This window comes from Contarinia nasturtii, unplaced genomic scaffold (assembly GCF_009176525.2).
Source record: "Contarinia nasturtii isolate CC-2019 unplaced genomic scaffold, AAFC_CNas_1.1 Cnas_scaffold_2861, whole genome shotgun sequence".
Taxonomy (NCBI): Eukaryota; Metazoa; Arthropoda; class Insecta; order Diptera; family Cecidomyiidae; genus Contarinia; species Contarinia nasturtii.
This window is the reverse complement of record NW_022200178.1, coordinates 955,444-972,847: the sequence shown is the minus strand read 5'-3', so window position 1 is coordinate 972,847 and position 17,404 is coordinate 955,444. Positions and strand designations below refer to the sequence as shown.

The window sequence follows — 17,404 nt, the reverse complement described above, 5'->3', positions numbered from 1 at the left end:
TCGTTAACAGGCTGATTGAATATGCATCACATCAAACATCAAAATGCCAAAAATCAACATTTTTATGGCTCTGTTTGGATAGACATTTTTGATTTGTTGCTGCCACTGCCGCTGCCGCTGCTTTTGTTGATATTGGCAGTGTTGAATGATTGAATGAACGTAAAACATGTTCACAGCATGTAACAAAAAAATTCATATCAAAAAGTCCATATGTTATGCATTATTTAACAGGTACTTAAATGAAAGAGTGCACAGTGCGAAGCAAACCGCATAATTCTAGTACATTTAATTACCGGTTCATTGAACTGACTGAATTTATGTTCGATTCGAAATGAATTTTCACTGCATCGATTCGAATACGAACACCGACATAGACCGAACACAGACTGTGCTGCATACAGTGTTTTGATCGTTTGTTGTATTTTATTCTAAGTCTAAAATGTCATTCAACCAGACAAATCTATATATAACATCCGATCGATAATTGCTCGACATTTTTGAGGCGCGCGCGCGTTCGCTTTTCGCTTTCTCTCTAGCACTCCTAATGAAATTTGAATTTATTTCACTGCTGATAACGATGCTACTGAGTGCAACTTCATGTGCGGCGTCTTTCATTCGTCACAGCGCACGATGGAAATTCTAATTTGAGTATTCACATTAATCAACCGTTATAAATATTTTAAGCATACTTGAAATAGTCGAGAGAATCACAAGAAAAAAAATCCATACGTGAAAAAAATTCAACAGAATTACGTTGATAGTTCAAAAGACAAAAAAAAACGTGAAGCGAAACTCGACGCCAAATGAAAAGTCACAAGGGCAATTTTTTTATATGCGGAATATGACATCAACGATTAAAACCGTTCTGATTAAATCTCGAAATAAATAACCAGAAGAAATTTTTTTTTTTAATTTTCTAATCATAAATCGGTCGATGCCGACGAGATTTGAAAATATTTCTTTTTTTTCAGATTCACATTTTTTTTGCCTATTGTTTCATTCGTCATCATATGGATGATATATGTGATGGCATTTGGTTTGATCGCGAAAAACATGCAAACGAGAGAGAAGAAAAAAAATGAGCTTGTCACTGTGACAAAAGCGGTGACATTTTTCTATGCGTTCTTTTCAAAAACATTCGCATTTTGAGCTAAAAAACACGGTGCCAATTTTAAAAATATTTAGATGCGTCGAATGTGAGTGGAAAAAGCGTCTTGCCAAAAACAATTTATGCGGCCATTAACCGACGAGTCGTGCCGTTTGGCAACTTAAACCATGTAACAGAACCTTATTATTCGCACTTAGTATTTGTTACGTGAACCGAATTTTAAAATATTTTCTAACACAGTTTACGGTTTTCATTCCAAGAGTTTCATTCAAATATGCCACACGACGCGATGCGGTTTCATTTCCAAAAAAAGTCTTTTTTTCATTGTATTCAAATTAGCACTATTTATCACATATACGTAAAAAAAATCGATTTCGGACGATTACATTGTTTCAGAGACATTTTGAGGTTTTCAGGAAGAATAAAAAGGAATTGAAAACTTACACATAAAATCGGTGCACTGATTTGTGGTCGCCTATTTTTGCTTTTGCTCGAACACAAGCAATTCCAGGGCATTATTGTTATTTTCGGCTTGCGTTTTATTTGCTGTTGTTGAATCAAATTAATCCAATCGATTGACACATTTCTATTTGAGTGTTTGTCGCTTTAATTAGCCACGATTCACTTATTTCATCAACCATACTATCCAAATATGAATATATAATTATTTTTTTTTTATTCAGAAATTTCATTCGAAAACCATATGCCGGTAAACACGGGAAGGTGATTCACACACATAACCACTGCGCGATAACATTTTAACGATCTACAATGTCAAAATTACAAATTACAATTCGCGCGTGTAACTTTCATATTGTTTTGTTAATTAATGATGACGATTGTTCTCAATACGATGAATAATGCCATGTATCATCATCACACACTTGCGTAAACAGTCTTCAATTTTTTCGGTGCTTTTGTTTCAATATTTTTTATTTATCGTAAATTCATTGCATGGAGAGAGATAGAGAAAAATGTGTGTCTTCGGTTATTAATCGAACTAAATGTTCGAACTATATGAGGCACAAAACGAGCGAACAAGAGAACGAAAAAAATGTTTCGTTATTGTAAAATTGTAAGCTATCGAATCATAGAGAAATGTACTCTATGGAAAATACTGAATGTGAAAAAATAATAATAAATAAATATAAATCGTGTTGAAGCGTTTTCTTTCTGATACGGTGCGTCGTGCTATCCGTTCAGTGCAAACGTTGTCAGCACACTGAACATTCGACAACAACATATGAACCGAAGTGATCAAAACAAAACCTAGTACATAGAGAGTGAGTAGAATCCACACTGGCAATCAGCTTCATTGATTTATGTACATTGTTGTGCCTGTAAACACATTTTCGGTTCGTATACAGTGTGTCGTTTGCCATTGCGGCGCATAGTATACTATAAATCGAGCGGCGGGCATGTGTATGGGTGCCCGTGAAGAGTGTAGCGGCAATATGAACGAAAGACATGTACATAGATATAACGTAGTAAAATGCATTTGCCGCTGAATTTCCTTCTCCATTTCACCGCTCTGTCTCTTTTTCATCGTGTCTCTTCTCTGTCTACTTCTCGTGTATCATTCTATTCGCGTAGCCGCGTAGTTTTTACTGATTCGCTTTTTTTTACAACTGTTTACAAATGCTTCTCGCTTTTTCATTCACAAACGCACAGACCAGAATGCCTCCATTCAAACAGTTGCGAGGCGATAGCCATTACATGTATGCTCTTCACTCGCTGCTCCATCATGCATCGTACGTATTTACATTTATTTTCGCATCGCATTTTACTCGTGTTATCTTTATATATCACCAGACACGCCGAAATCATCATCTTCTTCTTTTTTTATTATTATTATTTTCTTGCAACGTCAAATCAAATGAAAAAAAAAACTAATACAAAGGCTGAAAAACTTTCAAACATTTATTGGCTCATTCAAAATGAATTATGACCGTAAGTTTTGCGCTTGAGCATTGTGACGAGGGCCGACTATTGTGGCTATAACTATTTTCCGTGATTTATTCCAACGGCTTCGATTGAATTGCCATCATTCTTTTTATGATTATGGTTTAAGCCAAAGACATGGCTGACAATTGCTTTGGTCGACGATTGTTTGATGCTCACATGCTTAAAACAGACATTCAATTCAAATACAGAACATTTTCGGCCAAGAAACTGGACGAGAAATGAAAAAAAAATGATGCGCAAAAAAACATCAACACTTAAGAGCAGAGGAATTGTACGTATATTCTTTTTAATGCGATGAGCATCTGGACAGTTGGTTTTAATTTATATGAATTGTTGTGTTTAAGCTGTTAAACGATGTAAATAAATGTAAACATTCGACAAATGTTCGACATAAAAATTAAATGAATTAAGCAGATTGTTTCGCACAGCAAAAAGAAACGCAACGCTTCAAGAGCATCATGTGAAATTTATGATACATTTTGAATGGGATAATTGGACGAAATCACTTTGTGAAACGGCAAAAATAAAGCAACAACGATTATTTTCACTGTATTTTTATCCATTTTAAAATGACTTTCTTCGACTGTTCAACAATTCCGTTCAATCAAAATTCATTGTTCGTACATGATGCAATTATTGTGTTTGCATTCTCGACTTTTCGTTTTTATGGCACGCAAATGCTTTCCATCCAATAAGCGAAAAACTTTAATTGAAATCAGTTTTCAATTTCAACATATTACTGCATGCGAAACAAGTTCCATTGATCGGCCGACTACTTTGTCGCAGCCGCTAATTAATTAAATTGATGCAGTGAATGAAAGGGAAAAAAAGTAGTTCGACGCAAAAACTAAAGTCAAATTTCGAAGGGATTCTGTCTCTCACCTCATTTAATGAAAAATCATTTAAAAACGGCACCAAGTGGTTACGCAACCATGCAAATGCATTAGTTTAATTGAAAAAATAAGACCCACAATATTAACAACTACAGTTGTCCGGTCACACCGAAAACTGACGACAAACACGCAACTCACTGTGTCTACGTCATAAATTATCTTCATTCTCGATATTTTCGTGAGCGCATCGAAGCGTAACCACTGAATTTATTGACAACGACTTTTCTCTGCAAACTAATGGATACAATAGAAAAAAACGCGATAAGTCTTGCATTTGTTGAATTGCTTTTATTAATTCAATTTTGGACATGCTTCCTGATTGTCATTTGGATGTACAATGTTGTCTATAACAGAAAATATTTCAACACAATTCTTAATCGATAAAGACAATGGTTATCAGACAATGAATGACAATGCGATTTCCATCGGTAGTCCTTTTTGGGCGTTGACAATCAATTCCATCGGGCCACTAAGTGCAACCAATAAATCATCCAGTTTTAGTACATTGTGAACGTATGCCTCCAAATCGCCAGCCATTTTTTGAATATTCTCCAAAAAATCATTTTTGAATTTATTTATTTCCACCAGAGGTTCGGTCTTCAATTGAATTTCCTTGATGGTGATAGTTAATTTGGTGACTTCGTCGGAAATGTTAGGCTTTTTCAATTCGGCCGTTTCAATGGCAGTTTTCGTGTCGTTTGTAGCAAATAACGATTTAATTTTATCGAAATTTTGCTCGGTGACAATAACAGCCCATTCAAGCCGACTGGGGTTTCCAAAGCAAAGAACTTGTTATACAGTAAAACCTGTCAATAACGGAATCCCACGGGGAATTTTTTTTTTCCACTATTGACAAGAATTCCACTATTCCCAGGTTCCATTAATAACAGGTTTTCATGCCAATTCAGAAATGATTTTCCATTATTGAGGGAAAATGTGAAAAAAAGAAGAAATTCATATATTTTCATCATTATATAGCTAGCAAAATTTTTCAGGGGATGATTTTAGAAGAAAATCCTAGAAATCAAAAGAATTTTTCGCATGGGAAATTCTAGCAAAAAGGGTATTCCAATCGGAAAAAATTGACTTCCAAAATACAGCTCTAAAATCCCTAGCAAATCGAAAGAATTTCTCTCGCGTTCCAAAAACCCTAGCAAATCAAAAGAATTTTTCCCAAATTTTTTCCACTATTGGGGGTGAGCGTTTTTTGCCGTTTTCCGTTATTAACAGGTCATTTTGTATGGAGATCTCAATGGTGGAAATTTTTTTCCACTATTGACAAGAATTCCACTATTTCCAGGTTCCGTTATTGACAGGTTTTACTGTATATAGTTATATTGTTAAATTATATGGAATGCCTGAGAAGTATTGATCGTAACGCTCGTCTGCCAAACGAGTTAGATTATCATGTAAATAGTCGCAAATGCAATTTGTGTATATTAAATAGGAATGAAGTTTTTGTAGTTTCAACATTTCGTCGTTATTTAGTACCAAAAAATGTACGTTTTTGCCAATGTTTGTAATTTCTTCCATCGAAAATTTCAATTTATTGCACTCAACAGACAAGAAATTTTTAATGTCATCATTTAAATCAAGCATGTAGTTTAGTCCATCTTTGTTGCTGGTGAAGTTATGAATCTCGTTTTCACTGAGATGTGGCACATCAGACGAATTACGGTGGCCTTCTGGACGACCGAAAACATGGTGAAGCAGCTTGTGAAGGGTAATAAGTATGAAAATTCATCGGAATTTATTTAAAATTTTGCAGTTTTTCTTTAGAAACTTACTGTGAGTCCAATGCAAAATAAAATATAAAAAAATTCATTTTCGAATTGAAATTTTCGTAATGAATGTTTCGAAGTTTACCTACGCACAGAAACATATAAACTAATGAGTATTTATAAGAAAATTGAACTTTTATTTGATCAATTTGCACGTGTTTGTGAATTTCAGCTCACAATCCGCAATACATTTTGTCAATAATACGCATTCTTATATTCTCGCTTTAATTTTTTTTAAAAACGAATGCCAAAGTACGAATATTGCTTTAACATGTGTAATTGTGAAAAAAAAAACTGAAAAACGCTATTCAGTAACTGTAATTTATTTGCGCATCTTCTATACATTTCATTAATATTGTATATTTTGTTTTCGTTTAATATTTCTGAACAATAGCAGTTACAATTTATCTTATTCATTAAACTTTGAGAAACGAAGCTGCGATTTCCATCGGAACCTCTCTTTGTACATCTGCCATTTCTTGTACGGCTTCCGTAATTTTATTAAAAGCATCGCTGTTATTGAACACTGGTACGATTGTTTTGAATATTTCCGCGCTTATCTTGCCGATTTCCGTAACATATGTAGTTTTGAGTTTTGCAATAGCATCTTCATAGCGCGGCTTCGATTCATATTGAACAATAGTATCAGTCAATTCCTTCAATTGCTTTTCTAAATCTTTAATTTTCACTTCAACCACTTTCGCCATTTCTTGTAATTGTGCGTCTGCAATGCATTTCTCAATGATGGCTTTGTTTTTCTCCGAATTGGCAATGTTTGAATTAAGCAGTTTATCCAAAAACATCGTTTGATTCGGCGTCAATTTATAGTTTGGCATGCCCACATAGTATTGATTATATTTTGAACGATCAAACTCTCTTATTTTATCTGTGAACATTACATACATATCATTGATGTACTTTGAATAAAGATACAAATGACCCATTGCTTTTAAATCAGCATCGGTGAGTTGCAGGAAAGAGAACACTTTCCCCAAATCAGTGACATAATTCATCGGCATCTTAATTCGATCAAATTGTTCGGTTATCATTTTTGTGACTTCGTCATTTAATCGTATCAACGTCGTCAATTTACCACTTGCTGTATTGGATTCTGTAACTGCTTTTGATGGAGATTGAACAGCATCTTGAGGCGCAACATCCGATGAAGATTGATTTGTTGTCCTCGACGACGTTTGAACCGTTGAATCCGAAAAAGTGTTTGGAAAACCCTCTGATGATGGAACTTGTTTCATCACCTCTGGTGAAGGGTCTTTTTCCTCACCTTTGCATAAAAATCCTGGGATCTTCGATAAGAAAAAACCTAGGAATAAACACTATTATCATATAAGATGGAAATTCTGAAAATCATACAATATAAAGAAAATTTTACACTTAAGCCGAATATTGACAATAACAAAATTCCAACGTATGGTTTCATAACGACACTTTTACAATGTTACACGTTTCCAGTTAAAAATGTTACTAACCGAATCGGCGACGATACAAACACTTTTAATATTGAATATCGAAGCTATTGTGAGTCATGGTGACTGGAAGCTTGTTTTCAATTTGGAACAAAATAGCAAGAACGTCTGTTTTACAGGTGGTTGCGCTGTTAAGTAATGGTGCCGACTAAAAAAATGTGCAAAATTAGAATAAAAATGACTAGATTTTATAGGAAAATCGGACTTTGTAGTCATAATTTCGATAGCCATGCGACAAAATAATTGTTTTATTTCAAGACACTTTACATATTTTAACTAGATTTATTGTAAAAGATACATCGTTTTTAGTAAACAAAGGTAGCAAATAGTCAATTGTGTAATTAAAGATTTGAACGTGTATGTGAATTTCAACTCACAATTCGCAATACATTTTGTGATTAATATTTACTTACACACTATAGCTTTCAGCTAGTACACTTTTCAATTTTATAGTAGCTTTCAATAAGAATAAGCACATAGCTCGTTATCAGAGATTTCTCTCACTATATGTTTCTATCTCCATTTGCGTTTCCATTACTTTTATTCAATCGAAAAGCAGATTTTATTCAATGATTTCACAAGTTTGTCTTCAATTTTTCGAACTTCATCAATTTCGTCCATCATCGGATTCATGAGGCTCTTTGTGATTCTTTTCCCGGTAATTGCATCCATTACACTTTTGGCGGCATCACGAAGATTTTTGAATGATTTTTCCACAATTTGTTTTCCCACGATATCACCTGTTGGCTCCATTTTAACTGATGTCATTTTTTTCTTCAAATTGAAAATTCCTTCTTTAATTTCATTCAATTTTTCATCAACATTTGAAATGTATTTTTCAATGTGTCTTCGTTTTCCGGATATTTTTGCAATCGCCTCTTCAATTTCAATATTTGCCGTACACATTTGCTTTTCAGTTAAGCTATCTGGATTTTCAAAGAAAAACACGAAGCTCTCAAATCTCTTGCCTAAGGGGAGACTCACAAAAGAAAAGAATCGAATTAATTTAAAATAATCGAAAAATAATTGTAAAACAATCAATAATTTGCCCCAATCTCTTACCGTTCGAGAAATGCCATTGCTGCATCAATTTTTCCTTAAGATTGACCGTATATTTTACATAATCCAAAAATATTTGCGCCGATTTTCGATCGTCTTTGCTTAGGCTCATTTTGTTAACCATTTCACGCCACACTACAACGCAGTTTACATCCAGCGAAAATGTTTCCACGACAGCCAATGAAAGATTATGAACATTATATTGTTCCACAGTTAAACGGATGATTTTGTCAATGCCATCTCGGTGCTCTTGACAATTGCCAAATGCAAAAATTAAAACAAACACAAGACACAATTTCATTTTTGTTTTTTGGGGAGGTTGTGTTAAGACCAGCAAATAATATAATAACAAATACGGATTGAAGTTCTTTTTATACAGCAATGGTATCGAGTGAAAAAAAAAAATGATTTCGTAAATTATCGTGAAGATGTTGAGATCTACAGCAAAGATAACCGCAAAACCAATTCGAATAGATAAAGTTGTAAACACAGTCGAGCACAAAGAAAGATTTCAAACTTGAGAGAAAAATAAAATCGATATCTCTCAACGAAATGGTTTCATAGACGATTTTTTTCAAAATTAATCGCGATACTTTAAGTGCCATACTTGATTGATAACAAGACTGCATTGTAAACAATCTTTTGGAGAAGCAATAAACAACGTGTAGTCAAAATCGATTTTCTTTCTTCTCAATATAAATAACATTGTCTTTAAAATTCAACGGCTTCTTCTCTTGAATGTGAAAACCCATCTCGAATTTGATTTCAACTTAAAATTACACTCAAAACGTAGATTTGAATTAGATGTTTCAAAGCGCCAATGCCCCGATTTCGTTTAATCAATGGATTTGTTTAAACGATCATTTGAATCGAGCCAAGTATGCACAATTTAAATGATAGAAACTAGTTTTTGTGTGCATTTTCTGATTAATTGGTTGGCATTTAGTGTTGGGCATGGTGAAAGAAAAGCCATGATTTTCATGCATTCTTCCATTTCTTCAATTCTTCTCGCGATGGTTACATTTGAATTTCTAAGTCGAAACCAACAGAAATTGAGAATGTTCATCGAAATGATTTTAATGGGCGTCCATAATTACAGTTAATTCAATGTATAAGCGAACGTTTAATTTGATTTCCAACATCCCATAAATCTTACTTAAAATAACACAAAAGTCTGTAATCAATAAAAATGCAAAATGCTTTGATCTCAATTTTTTTCTTTCTCCTCTCGACTCTCCGTTGATTGCACCGAAAAATGCATATCTATCAACAACGTTTTGTTTAGCATCAGGCACTCGAATTTTAGATAAGAGTCTTAACGAATGAAAGAGTGTTTAAAACATTTGGAATGGAGCTAAAACCAAACAGATATGCAGAATATTGATTTGCAATGGACGAGAAAAAAAAGTTTCCAATTGTGGTCTATGATTTTATTCCGAGATGTTTTGCTAAAACAAAAATATTCAATTGGTCTCTATCTTTCGCAGAAGCAATAAGAACGAATGGCGCATTTATTGCTTATTGAAACTTCGCAAGCCTTTATCGCACGATGTAAATACGAAATTATAGTCGGCGATTGGTCGGAGTAATAAAGAAGTCGAAATCGATGTGAATAGCATTTAAGTAGAATGTTTGCTTGTTACAATCGCTATTGCTCAATCAATACAAATAAAGGCGAATAAATGCACTAATCGATTTATTATTAAAGATGAACAAGCGAATACAACACACTTCAATCAAAATATCATCAAAACATCCATTGATTCGAATAAATAATGGTATAGACGATAAAAAGGTTATATTGTTGCAATAGACAATAGACCTCTCTCTCTCTCCCTCTCTGTCTCCACTCTCGTCTGTGATCGAACACACAAATTCCAGTTTCAACGGCAAGAGAAAGAAAACGAGAAATGATTTTTATTGCATCGGCTGCTGCATATGAGAGAAATAAAATGACGATTTGTTGTTTTTTGTCTTTTTCTTCTTTCTCTCTTTCATGAAATTTCTTCCATCCTTTTATAAATACGATTCAGACCTATTTGAACTTTATCATTGCCGCACCTTTGTTTCAACCATCCGCGTGTAGAACATTATAAATACTATTTAGTTTAAATAGCAAACGTATTGAATATCATAAATACGTTCAATCGCATAATGTGTCTCATAAGAACTTTCTCATATATGTCTCCTTCCTTCTTAATGTGTGCCAGTTTGTCTCGCTGTGTTGTCTCTCAACACAAAACAAGCTCGAGCTGGTTTTTTTGGTGAACAAAAAGGATCGAAATAATCTTTGTCGAGCGTGTAGGTGTGAAAGATTTCTTCGTTTCTTTCACATTCAAAGCGAATTCCAATCGTACAGCGTAGACAAAGCCGTCAATTAAAATCCGGCTCTGGTATGAAATATACACTTCTATTGCAGAAGGAAATATAATATGACTTCTTTTACCATACTAACATGGTAAACCATATTTACGTTGTTGACAAGATTTAGCACGTAAATAAATGCTTATAAAATGGAAATTTCAATAAAAACTTAATTAATGACACATATATTTATATTTGAATTGCCAATAACTTAAATAAACTTATGCTTTGCGTGTGAACAAGTATTCTTTACTGACCACCATCAAAGTTTTTGTCTTCTTCACCGGTGAATCGTTCGAAAGATGGAATGGAATGAATGCATCACATCATTTTCAAATAGAAATGAATGTGGACAGAAAAAAAAGTCGACTTTCTCATCAACGGCAATAATCATTTATTTTTATGAATATTTCCAATTACTTCATTCGAATTTTGCTTTATTTTCAAAGACAATAATAAAAAACACCAACCCATTTATGTTGAATTGATGCGTGCATCAAACCGTTATCCAATTTGTTGTATCTTTGGTGTCATCGCATAACTAGAGTAAATCACGCAAGATCATAATTTAATAATACACCCAACTGAGAAGTAAAATCGATGCCGAAACGTTTTCGAATATATATTTTTCAAATTGACAACATTTGCGCTAATCGACCGCGCACTATCATCGACGAAGACGGCTCGGTATATTGAAGGGGACCTAAATTATGAAGAGGATTCAAGTTTTGTAAATAAATCCATTCCATCTACGGGTAACCATTTATTAAAAAAAAAAAACAAATTGCACTTTTTTCGCATAGATAATTTTTTTTTGCCATAGCCGAATGGCTGAATCAAAATAGCAAAATCAATAAATTACTGCCTGCAGAGTGAGTTATGAAACGGAACCTCTATCAATGTGCGTTTTATTGGCACGATCAATGCACATCGTACTCTACGTCAAACAGTATTATTTGTTACTACAGCGTTACTGTGCCACAGATGCAACACGTATCTTTTACATTTCTTTCATTGCATCTCTTTTTCACTCTCTTTGTACATACAACAAAACGGCGTGTTGCATTTTTGATTCCCCTTTAGAGTCGGGATCATCACACAGAAAATTCTTCGTCGTATATATTTACAATTAAAATTGATTGCTGTAGAATTGACCTTTAACTTTTGCATCACTTCTAATACGGCATAAGAATCCGTGCATATGTTGTTGATGCAACATTCGATGCAATACCTCTTGAAAAGCAAACAGAAAAAAGTGGTTTTAAGTCCATTTTCTCACACCGGCGAGACAAATGATGTTCGACGTTGTCTTTTGGTTACTTTTTTTTAAATTACCGAACAATTGTATGTTTGAAAGCAATACGACATCCGAAAAGGGGAAATCAATTTGTTGTTACATTATCGTCATTCGATTTTGGGCATTCATTATTCGTTCAATGTACGTGAAAATGAACAGAAACATTAATTATTTATGGAAAAAGAGAATGAACAGCAACCACTTTGGTACGGCTAAAGAAATGACGATGGCATTCGATTTCTAGACAATTTTATTTTTTGTTTCACATTGTTTTTCGATCTGCTGTTGTGAGCAAAACAATAAAAATTTCACTCAAATTGATCTTATAGAGACATCTAATGGCAACTAGTCTCGATACATATACAACAATTGAAAAAAGATACTATAATCAATGGTATACCACAAAATTATCCATTGAAATTGACGGCGTTCGCGTTGTTGTTGGTACAGTTAGTTGGGCATACGGATACGCAGAACCGAGTTTTCACATTTGATATTCGATCTGCTGTTGTTAGCGAAAACAATGAAAATTCCACTCAAATAGTTCCTATGGAGACATCTAACGGTGACTAGTTCTAATCAATATGCAATGATTTTCTTTAACTCGAAATCTATTTCGAGAACGACGTTCAAAGCAAACAAAAAACCAATTAATCACACATAGATATGAATTTTATTGAAAAAATATTTGTCAACATAAAAATCTAATGGTAAGCCATGTCATATATGGACTATGTGGCTAGTTATTATTATTGGATATAACCGTAAAATCGGGATATAATCGAAATGCAGCTCGACTTTGAATCAACCCCATTGGGACCGGACCGTACGTGCGCGAATCAATCGAATTTTCGCTGTTATCACCTTCAAGCCATAAATGTCCCTTTGGTACGATTATCACTTGACTGCGAAATGTTCTCATGGCTGAGTCTTGATTGTTAATGTGTTTTGATTTGTCCGTATTGAATGCATTTTCTTCTTCGGCATCAATGAATGGCATGATGTCTTTTAGTTCATCATCTTTGAATAATGGTTTAACTTCTGATTTAGAGGTGCCAAATGGATTAAAGCTTATGCGAGGTTTCATATAAATTTTGTCACCAGGCAAACCCACAACTCGTTTGCACACCAACATTTCTGGATCGATCGGACTCTTGGCAATAACAATGTCACCGTGTTCATAGATCTGTAATCGTTTACTGATTCGTTCAGTAAGGAGGATACTATTTGGTGTTATCGCTGGTTCCATCGATGGTCCACTTGTCTAATGGGAAAATGAACGCAATCAATTTTGTTTAAAATCGATAAAATTGTGTAAATTTACCGTAACCAAATTGGCCAAATACTCAAAAACACAGTGTCCAATACAACCGGCTTGCACCATGGCCATAAACATAAATTTCGTGTTTGGCACTGTCTTAAACATTTTGTAAAATTGTAAATTAAGAGACTTGAAACCGAGAAACTTTCCATTCACATATTTTTATGGAAAATATATTCTTGATTCTGCCTGTGGCTTGAATAGAAGAAAAACCAATAGCAACAATGAAAAAAAAACTTTCAGTCAAACTGACGTTCGACGAATTGTCAAAAACATGTGAAGAGTTACTGATTACATGGGAATTAAACGCACTCACTTATTTATCAGTTTGAAACAAAACAAATACAATTTGACATATGAGTTGTCATCGTCTTAATTGGTTTTCAGTGCAGAACATTCACAAGGTATAATTTTTTGTTGGTCATCATCATGTTTGTTGTTTGACGTGAAATTTAATTCATTTTTATTTCGTTTCTTATCAGCCCATCAGTCTATAATTATCCAAAGTCGTGAATTATCGATAAATTTATAGACGGTTTCGTTCGAAATTAGGTGAATGTAAATCGAATTAACTTGAGTTTGGAAAGTAGCCATTAGGAACTGACACAGTGAAAGTGTAAAAAACATGGATTCGTCAAATCCATTTTGTAGTTTATTTGGCAATGAAACGACTGCCAATACACAAGCTCAGCAGACAGCGTCAAAGATAAATGCAATGGAACAAAAAATCAACGGCCTCATTGAGCACATTTTCTCCATCACCATCAATCGAACACCACCGAAGAATAAGCAATTAGTTTTCATGGAAGATTTGGCCGCAGTAAATGCTGAAACAACAGTCATGAACATGGAAATATTGGAGCAAGCACTGTTTGAACGTTTATTGTTGGGCAATCCACGCGATTACCTCATACCAAATAATACGCAAAACGATGAAACAAATGACATTGCCGAAGATAAAGTGATTTTATATCTTTATCGATCCTATGAGCGTCTGTCAAAATGGTGCCACAATCAAAATAATTCATCGTTGAATGCAGAATGTGAAACAATCAAACAGTTGATTTTACGTAATGCAAGCACAGCACAAAAACAACCAGAACTGTATGACAATCAATCGTTGTCCGAACAATGGTTGAGCCTTTTCCGAAATTATCAGGACGAATTCGAGTGTAAATGTGAATTTTTATCGAAAATTGTTGCTGACGTTGCTGGAGATAATGAACCCACGTATATGGAATCACTTCGTAACACGTAAGTTCATTGAATTGGGGTTATCGTATTTTAGCGAAATTTTTTTTTGCAAAAAATTGCTTTTTAAGTTCTTTACTTCAAGAGGAATTGTTCATGGTAAAATTCTGCATTTTTTCCTTTTCAGTTTCGATGATGTATTTTCAAATTGTTTACGTTTGGCGAAAAGTGCAACTTTGATCACATTGGAAAAATGGGTTCTATACACACTGAAAGCATTCGTTAGCGATAAAACGAATGCGATTCTGGCACAATTGCTGTTGAATTACACGACACCGAAGGCTCGAGTGGCTGGCGGAAAAATCGAGGGCATTCAATTTTCTGAAACTTTATTGGGGGCATTGTTGTCGCTATCGATTTTACCCAAATCTCATAACGGACCGTATGAATACTTTGAAAACATGGCTGATGCACAGTCAAGTTCGTTATCAAGTTCGCTTGGAAACTACTTGACGTTGCATTTGGATGAATTGCATGCCATTGTCAAGGGGTTCCTACTGGTCGGTGGTGAAACACGTAATCAAATGCTTGAATGGATTGGATTGTGTTTGCATTCGAATGCTGCACGCGGACAAATTTGGAACGCACATAATCCGGCTGCTATGTTGGGTGCTGTAAAGGTTGTTCCCGATTCATTTATGATTGGGCTATGTGGTGTACTGCTTCGACTGTGTAAGCCATTGTTACGGCCAAACTTCAAGGTACTTTACACAACTTTCTGTCGAAGGTTTTTGGTAATTTATTTGATTTATTGTAATTTTCCAGGTACGTGATGTTGATCCCACATATTTTGCGGTTACAGAAGCCGATCGCGATGCAAAAAGCGTCCATATGCATTCGATTCATCAGGAAACGTGTTTAATTCCAGCGCCCGATGAAAATCAGGCGCGAAAAACAGCTGATACGTATAATTTTGTGACTGAAGTGTTTTACATGACACACAAAGCAATCGACATGGGATATCGGGTGTGCATTGAAAAATTTTCACAAATGAATCGTGAAATGGCACGACTGCAGGATTTATATCGTGATGCGGCCACACAAGGTGGATCCGAAGTGGCACAAAATGTCATGGACGCACTGAAAACTCACATGCCAAAATATCTGTGTCTACAAAAGACAATCAACGAACCAACAAACGATCAGTACCTGCTGCAATTCTTTGAAGCAACATCACTGTGGTTGACACGATGCGCATCACGAATACCCGATCCCGAAAATCCAAGCAATGAAATCATCGTAAATGATGTGAATTTACCGATTGAAACGCCGGCACCACAATGTTTATCATCCATTCCAGAATTTTTGCTTGAGAATATTGTCGTTTATTTGACATTCATACAACATTTTGAACAGCAAACCATCGATACCGATTTGGATACACAACGAAGCATTTTTACCGTTTTACTGTTATTCATGGGTGACATGAGCCGTGCACGTAATCCACATTTGCGGGCACGATTGGCCGAAGGATTGGCAAGTTTTTTGCCAAAGAAATGCACATCGTTTAGTTGTAGCTCAAAGTCACATTTGTTCACACAACATCCGCATCGTCTTGAAATTGTGCCGAATTTGCTGAGCGTTTTTGTTGGCATTGAAATGACGGGTCAAAGCGTACAGTTTGAAATGAAATTCAATTATCGTCGTCCAATGTACCAGATCATGGAACATCTATGGGAACTTGAAGAACAACGGCAACGTTTCCGAGACATGGCCTTGTTGGCACTCAAACACATGGAAGATGTGAATCCACCATTGTTCTTACGTTTCATCAATCTATTGATAAACGATGCCATATTCTTGCTCGATGAATCGCTATCGAACCTACAGCAAATTCGTCAATTACAAGTTGCCCAAGACAATGGCGAATGGAACAATCTACCGGCCAACGAACGGGAGCAAAATCGTGCCAATTTGCAACACGTTGGTCATATGGCCCGGTTGTACAATGTACTTGGTCGTGACACGATCAACATTTTGAAACTCCTCACATCCGCTGTTCCCGAGATTTTCGGACATTTAACGATGGTCGATCGCGTTGCTGCGATGTTGAATTACTTCTTACTAAATTTAACGGGACCCAATCAAGGCAATTTCAAGGTAATTTTCAGCATTTTTTTCGGTGAAGGATGCAAACTAATTTGCTTTGTTTTAGGTCAAAGACAAAAAGGAATTTGAATTTGATCCATCGAAAACGGTGTTGGAAATTTGTCAAATTTACATCAATTTGGACCAATGTGCTGGTTTTCGCTTGGCCGTCGTTTCGGACGGACGCTCGTATTCGTCAAATCTATTTGAATACGCGCAAAATGTACTTGGTTAGTATGATTTTTCAAATACAAACATATTTGATATTGATTTAATCATTAAACATTTCATTTTTTTACGCAGTAAAAATTGGTGGTGGTCAATTGGTTGGGGAAATATCCGATTTTGCGGGAAAAGTTAGCCAAATGGAAGAGCAAGAAAAGGAGAATCAAAAGGCACTAGAAGATGCACCCGATGATTTCCTCGATCCAATTATGTCGACACTTATGACGGATCCGGTGATTTTGCCGAGCTCAAAGGTGACGTGCGATCGCACAACCATCGCTCGTCATCTTTTGTCGGACCAAACGGATCCATTCAACCGCGAACCACTCACGATGGATCAAGTGAAAAGCGACACAGAGCTGAAGGAGAAGATCGATGCCTGGATTCGTGAGCGAAAAAGTCATAAGGCCACTAAGGAAGAATAAAGACATTTTTTTTCGTTTAAAATTGAGCTTGAAGCCAACATTGTTAATAAAACAATATCAATTTATTATTTAAAAAAAAAAAAAACACAACCGAAAATGTGTTGCACTTAAGTCAATAGATTTAAGAATAATTTAATTTCAGT

The 17,404-nt window shown here is 35.1% G+C and overlaps 5 protein-coding genes across 10 annotated transcripts in view; 1 reads left to right on the top strand and 4 right to left on the bottom strand.

Moving 5' to 3' along the window:
- Window positions 1–2,313, bottom strand: part of LOC116349303 — a 169,534-nt gene extending 167,221 nt beyond the window's left edge. For 3 of the 5 annotated variants that reach the window (XM_031780675.1, XM_031780679.1, XM_031780676.1), the window contains exon 1: window positions 1,553–2,313. In XM_031780675.1, coding sequence (XP_031636535.1) covers window positions 1,553–1,624 — 72 coding nt within the window. In that variant the 5' untranslated portion in view covers window positions 1,625–2,313. The remainder of the gene's footprint in view (window positions 1–1,552) is intronic. The other 2 variants (XM_031780680.1, XM_031780681.1) reach the window with 1 other exon arrangement.
- A 3,736-nt stretch (window positions 2,314–6,049) lies between these two features.
- LOC116349347 lies at window positions 6,050–7,259 on the bottom strand. Its single transcript, XM_031780739.1, has 2 exons — window positions 7,138–7,259; window positions 6,050–7,081 (listed from the first exon to the last, which is right to left on the bottom strand). Exons 1-2 carry the CDS (start codon window positions 7,183–7,185, stop codon window positions 6,164–6,166), a joined length of 966 nt encoding a protein of 321 aa, XP_031636599.1. The 5' UTR covers window positions 7,186–7,259; the 3' UTR covers window positions 6,050–6,163.
- A 251-nt stretch (window positions 7,260–7,510) lies between these two features.
- LOC116349365 lies at window positions 7,511–8,614 on the bottom strand. Its single transcript, XM_031780766.1, has 2 exons — window positions 8,294–8,614; window positions 7,511–8,199 (listed from the first exon to the last, which is right to left on the bottom strand). The coding sequence occupies exons 1-2, from the start codon at window positions 8,589–8,591 to the stop codon at window positions 7,772–7,774; spliced, it is 726 nt and encodes a 241-aa protein (XP_031636626.1). The 5' UTR covers window positions 8,592–8,614; the 3' UTR covers window positions 7,511–7,771.
- Window positions 8,615–12,601: 3,987 nt separating this feature from the next.
- Window positions 12,602–13,534, bottom strand: LOC116349338 (mitochondrial inner membrane protease subunit 1). Its single transcript, XM_031780730.1, has 2 exons — window positions 13,276–13,534; window positions 12,602–13,215 (listed from the first exon to the last, which is right to left on the bottom strand). Exons 1-2 carry the CDS (start codon window positions 13,375–13,377, stop codon window positions 12,691–12,693), a joined length of 627 nt encoding a protein of 208 aa, XP_031636590.1. The 5' UTR covers window positions 13,378–13,534; the 3' UTR covers window positions 12,602–12,690.
- Window positions 13,535–13,610: 76 nt separating this feature from the next.
- On the top strand, window positions 13,611–17,331 carry LOC116349337 (ubiquitin conjugation factor E4 A). 2 transcript variants are annotated; one of them, XM_031780728.1, is made up of 6 exons: window positions 13,611–13,676; window positions 13,755–14,526; window positions 14,651–15,224; window positions 15,289–16,623; window positions 16,679–16,841; window positions 16,915–17,331. In XM_031780728.1, the coding sequence occupies exons 2-6, from the start codon at window positions 13,898–13,900 to the stop codon at window positions 17,259–17,261; spliced, it is 3,048 nt and encodes a 1,015-aa protein (XP_031636588.1). In that variant the 5' UTR covers window positions 13,611–13,676; window positions 13,755–13,897; the 3' UTR covers window positions 17,262–17,331. The 2 variants fall into 2 exon arrangements, with proteins under 2 accessions (XP_031636588.1, XP_031636589.1); XM_031780729.1 differs by lacking the exon at window positions 13,611–13,676 and having other exon boundaries at window positions 13,683–14,526.
- The last annotated feature ends 73 nt before the right edge of the window (window positions 17,332–17,404 follow it).

Excerpts from the sequence above, each read along its gene's own strand:
- LOC116349347 (XM_031780739.1), bottom strand. The coding sequence starts at position 7,185 with ATGAAACCATACGTTGGAATTTTGTTATTGTCAATATTCGGCTTAAGT. Across the intron at positions 7,082-7,137 it reads TGTCAATATTCGGCTTAAGT|TGTTTATTCCTAGGTTTTTT; the intron begins GTAAAATTTTCT and ends ATATGATAATAG.
- LOC116349365 (XM_031780766.1), bottom strand. The coding sequence starts at position 8,591 with ATGAAATTGTGTCTTGTGTTTGTTTTAATTTTTGCATTTGGCAATTGT. Across the intron at positions 8,200-8,293 it reads GCAATGGCATTTCTCGAACG|GCAAGAGATTTGAGAGCTTC; the intron begins GTAAGAGATTGG and ends GTCTCCCCTTAG.
- LOC116349338 (XM_031780730.1), bottom strand. The coding sequence starts at position 13,377 with ATGTTTAAGACAGTGCCAAACACGAAATTTATGTTTATGGCCATGGTG. Across the intron at positions 13,216-13,275 it reads ATTTGGCCAATTTGGTTACG|ACAAGTGGACCATCGATGGA; the intron begins GTAAATTTACAC and ends TTTTCCCATTAG.
- LOC116349337 (XM_031780728.1), top strand. The coding sequence starts at position 13,898 with ATGGATTCGTCAAATCCATTTTGTAGTTTATTTGGCAATGAAACGACT. Across the intron at positions 14,527-14,650 it reads ATGGAATCACTTCGTAACAC|TTTCGATGATGTATTTTCAA; the intron begins GTAAGTTCATTG and ends TTTCCTTTTCAG. Across the intron at positions 16,842-16,914 it reads ATACGCGCAAAATGTACTTG|TAAAAATTGGTGGTGGTCAA; the intron begins GTTAGTATGATT and ends TTTTTTACGCAG.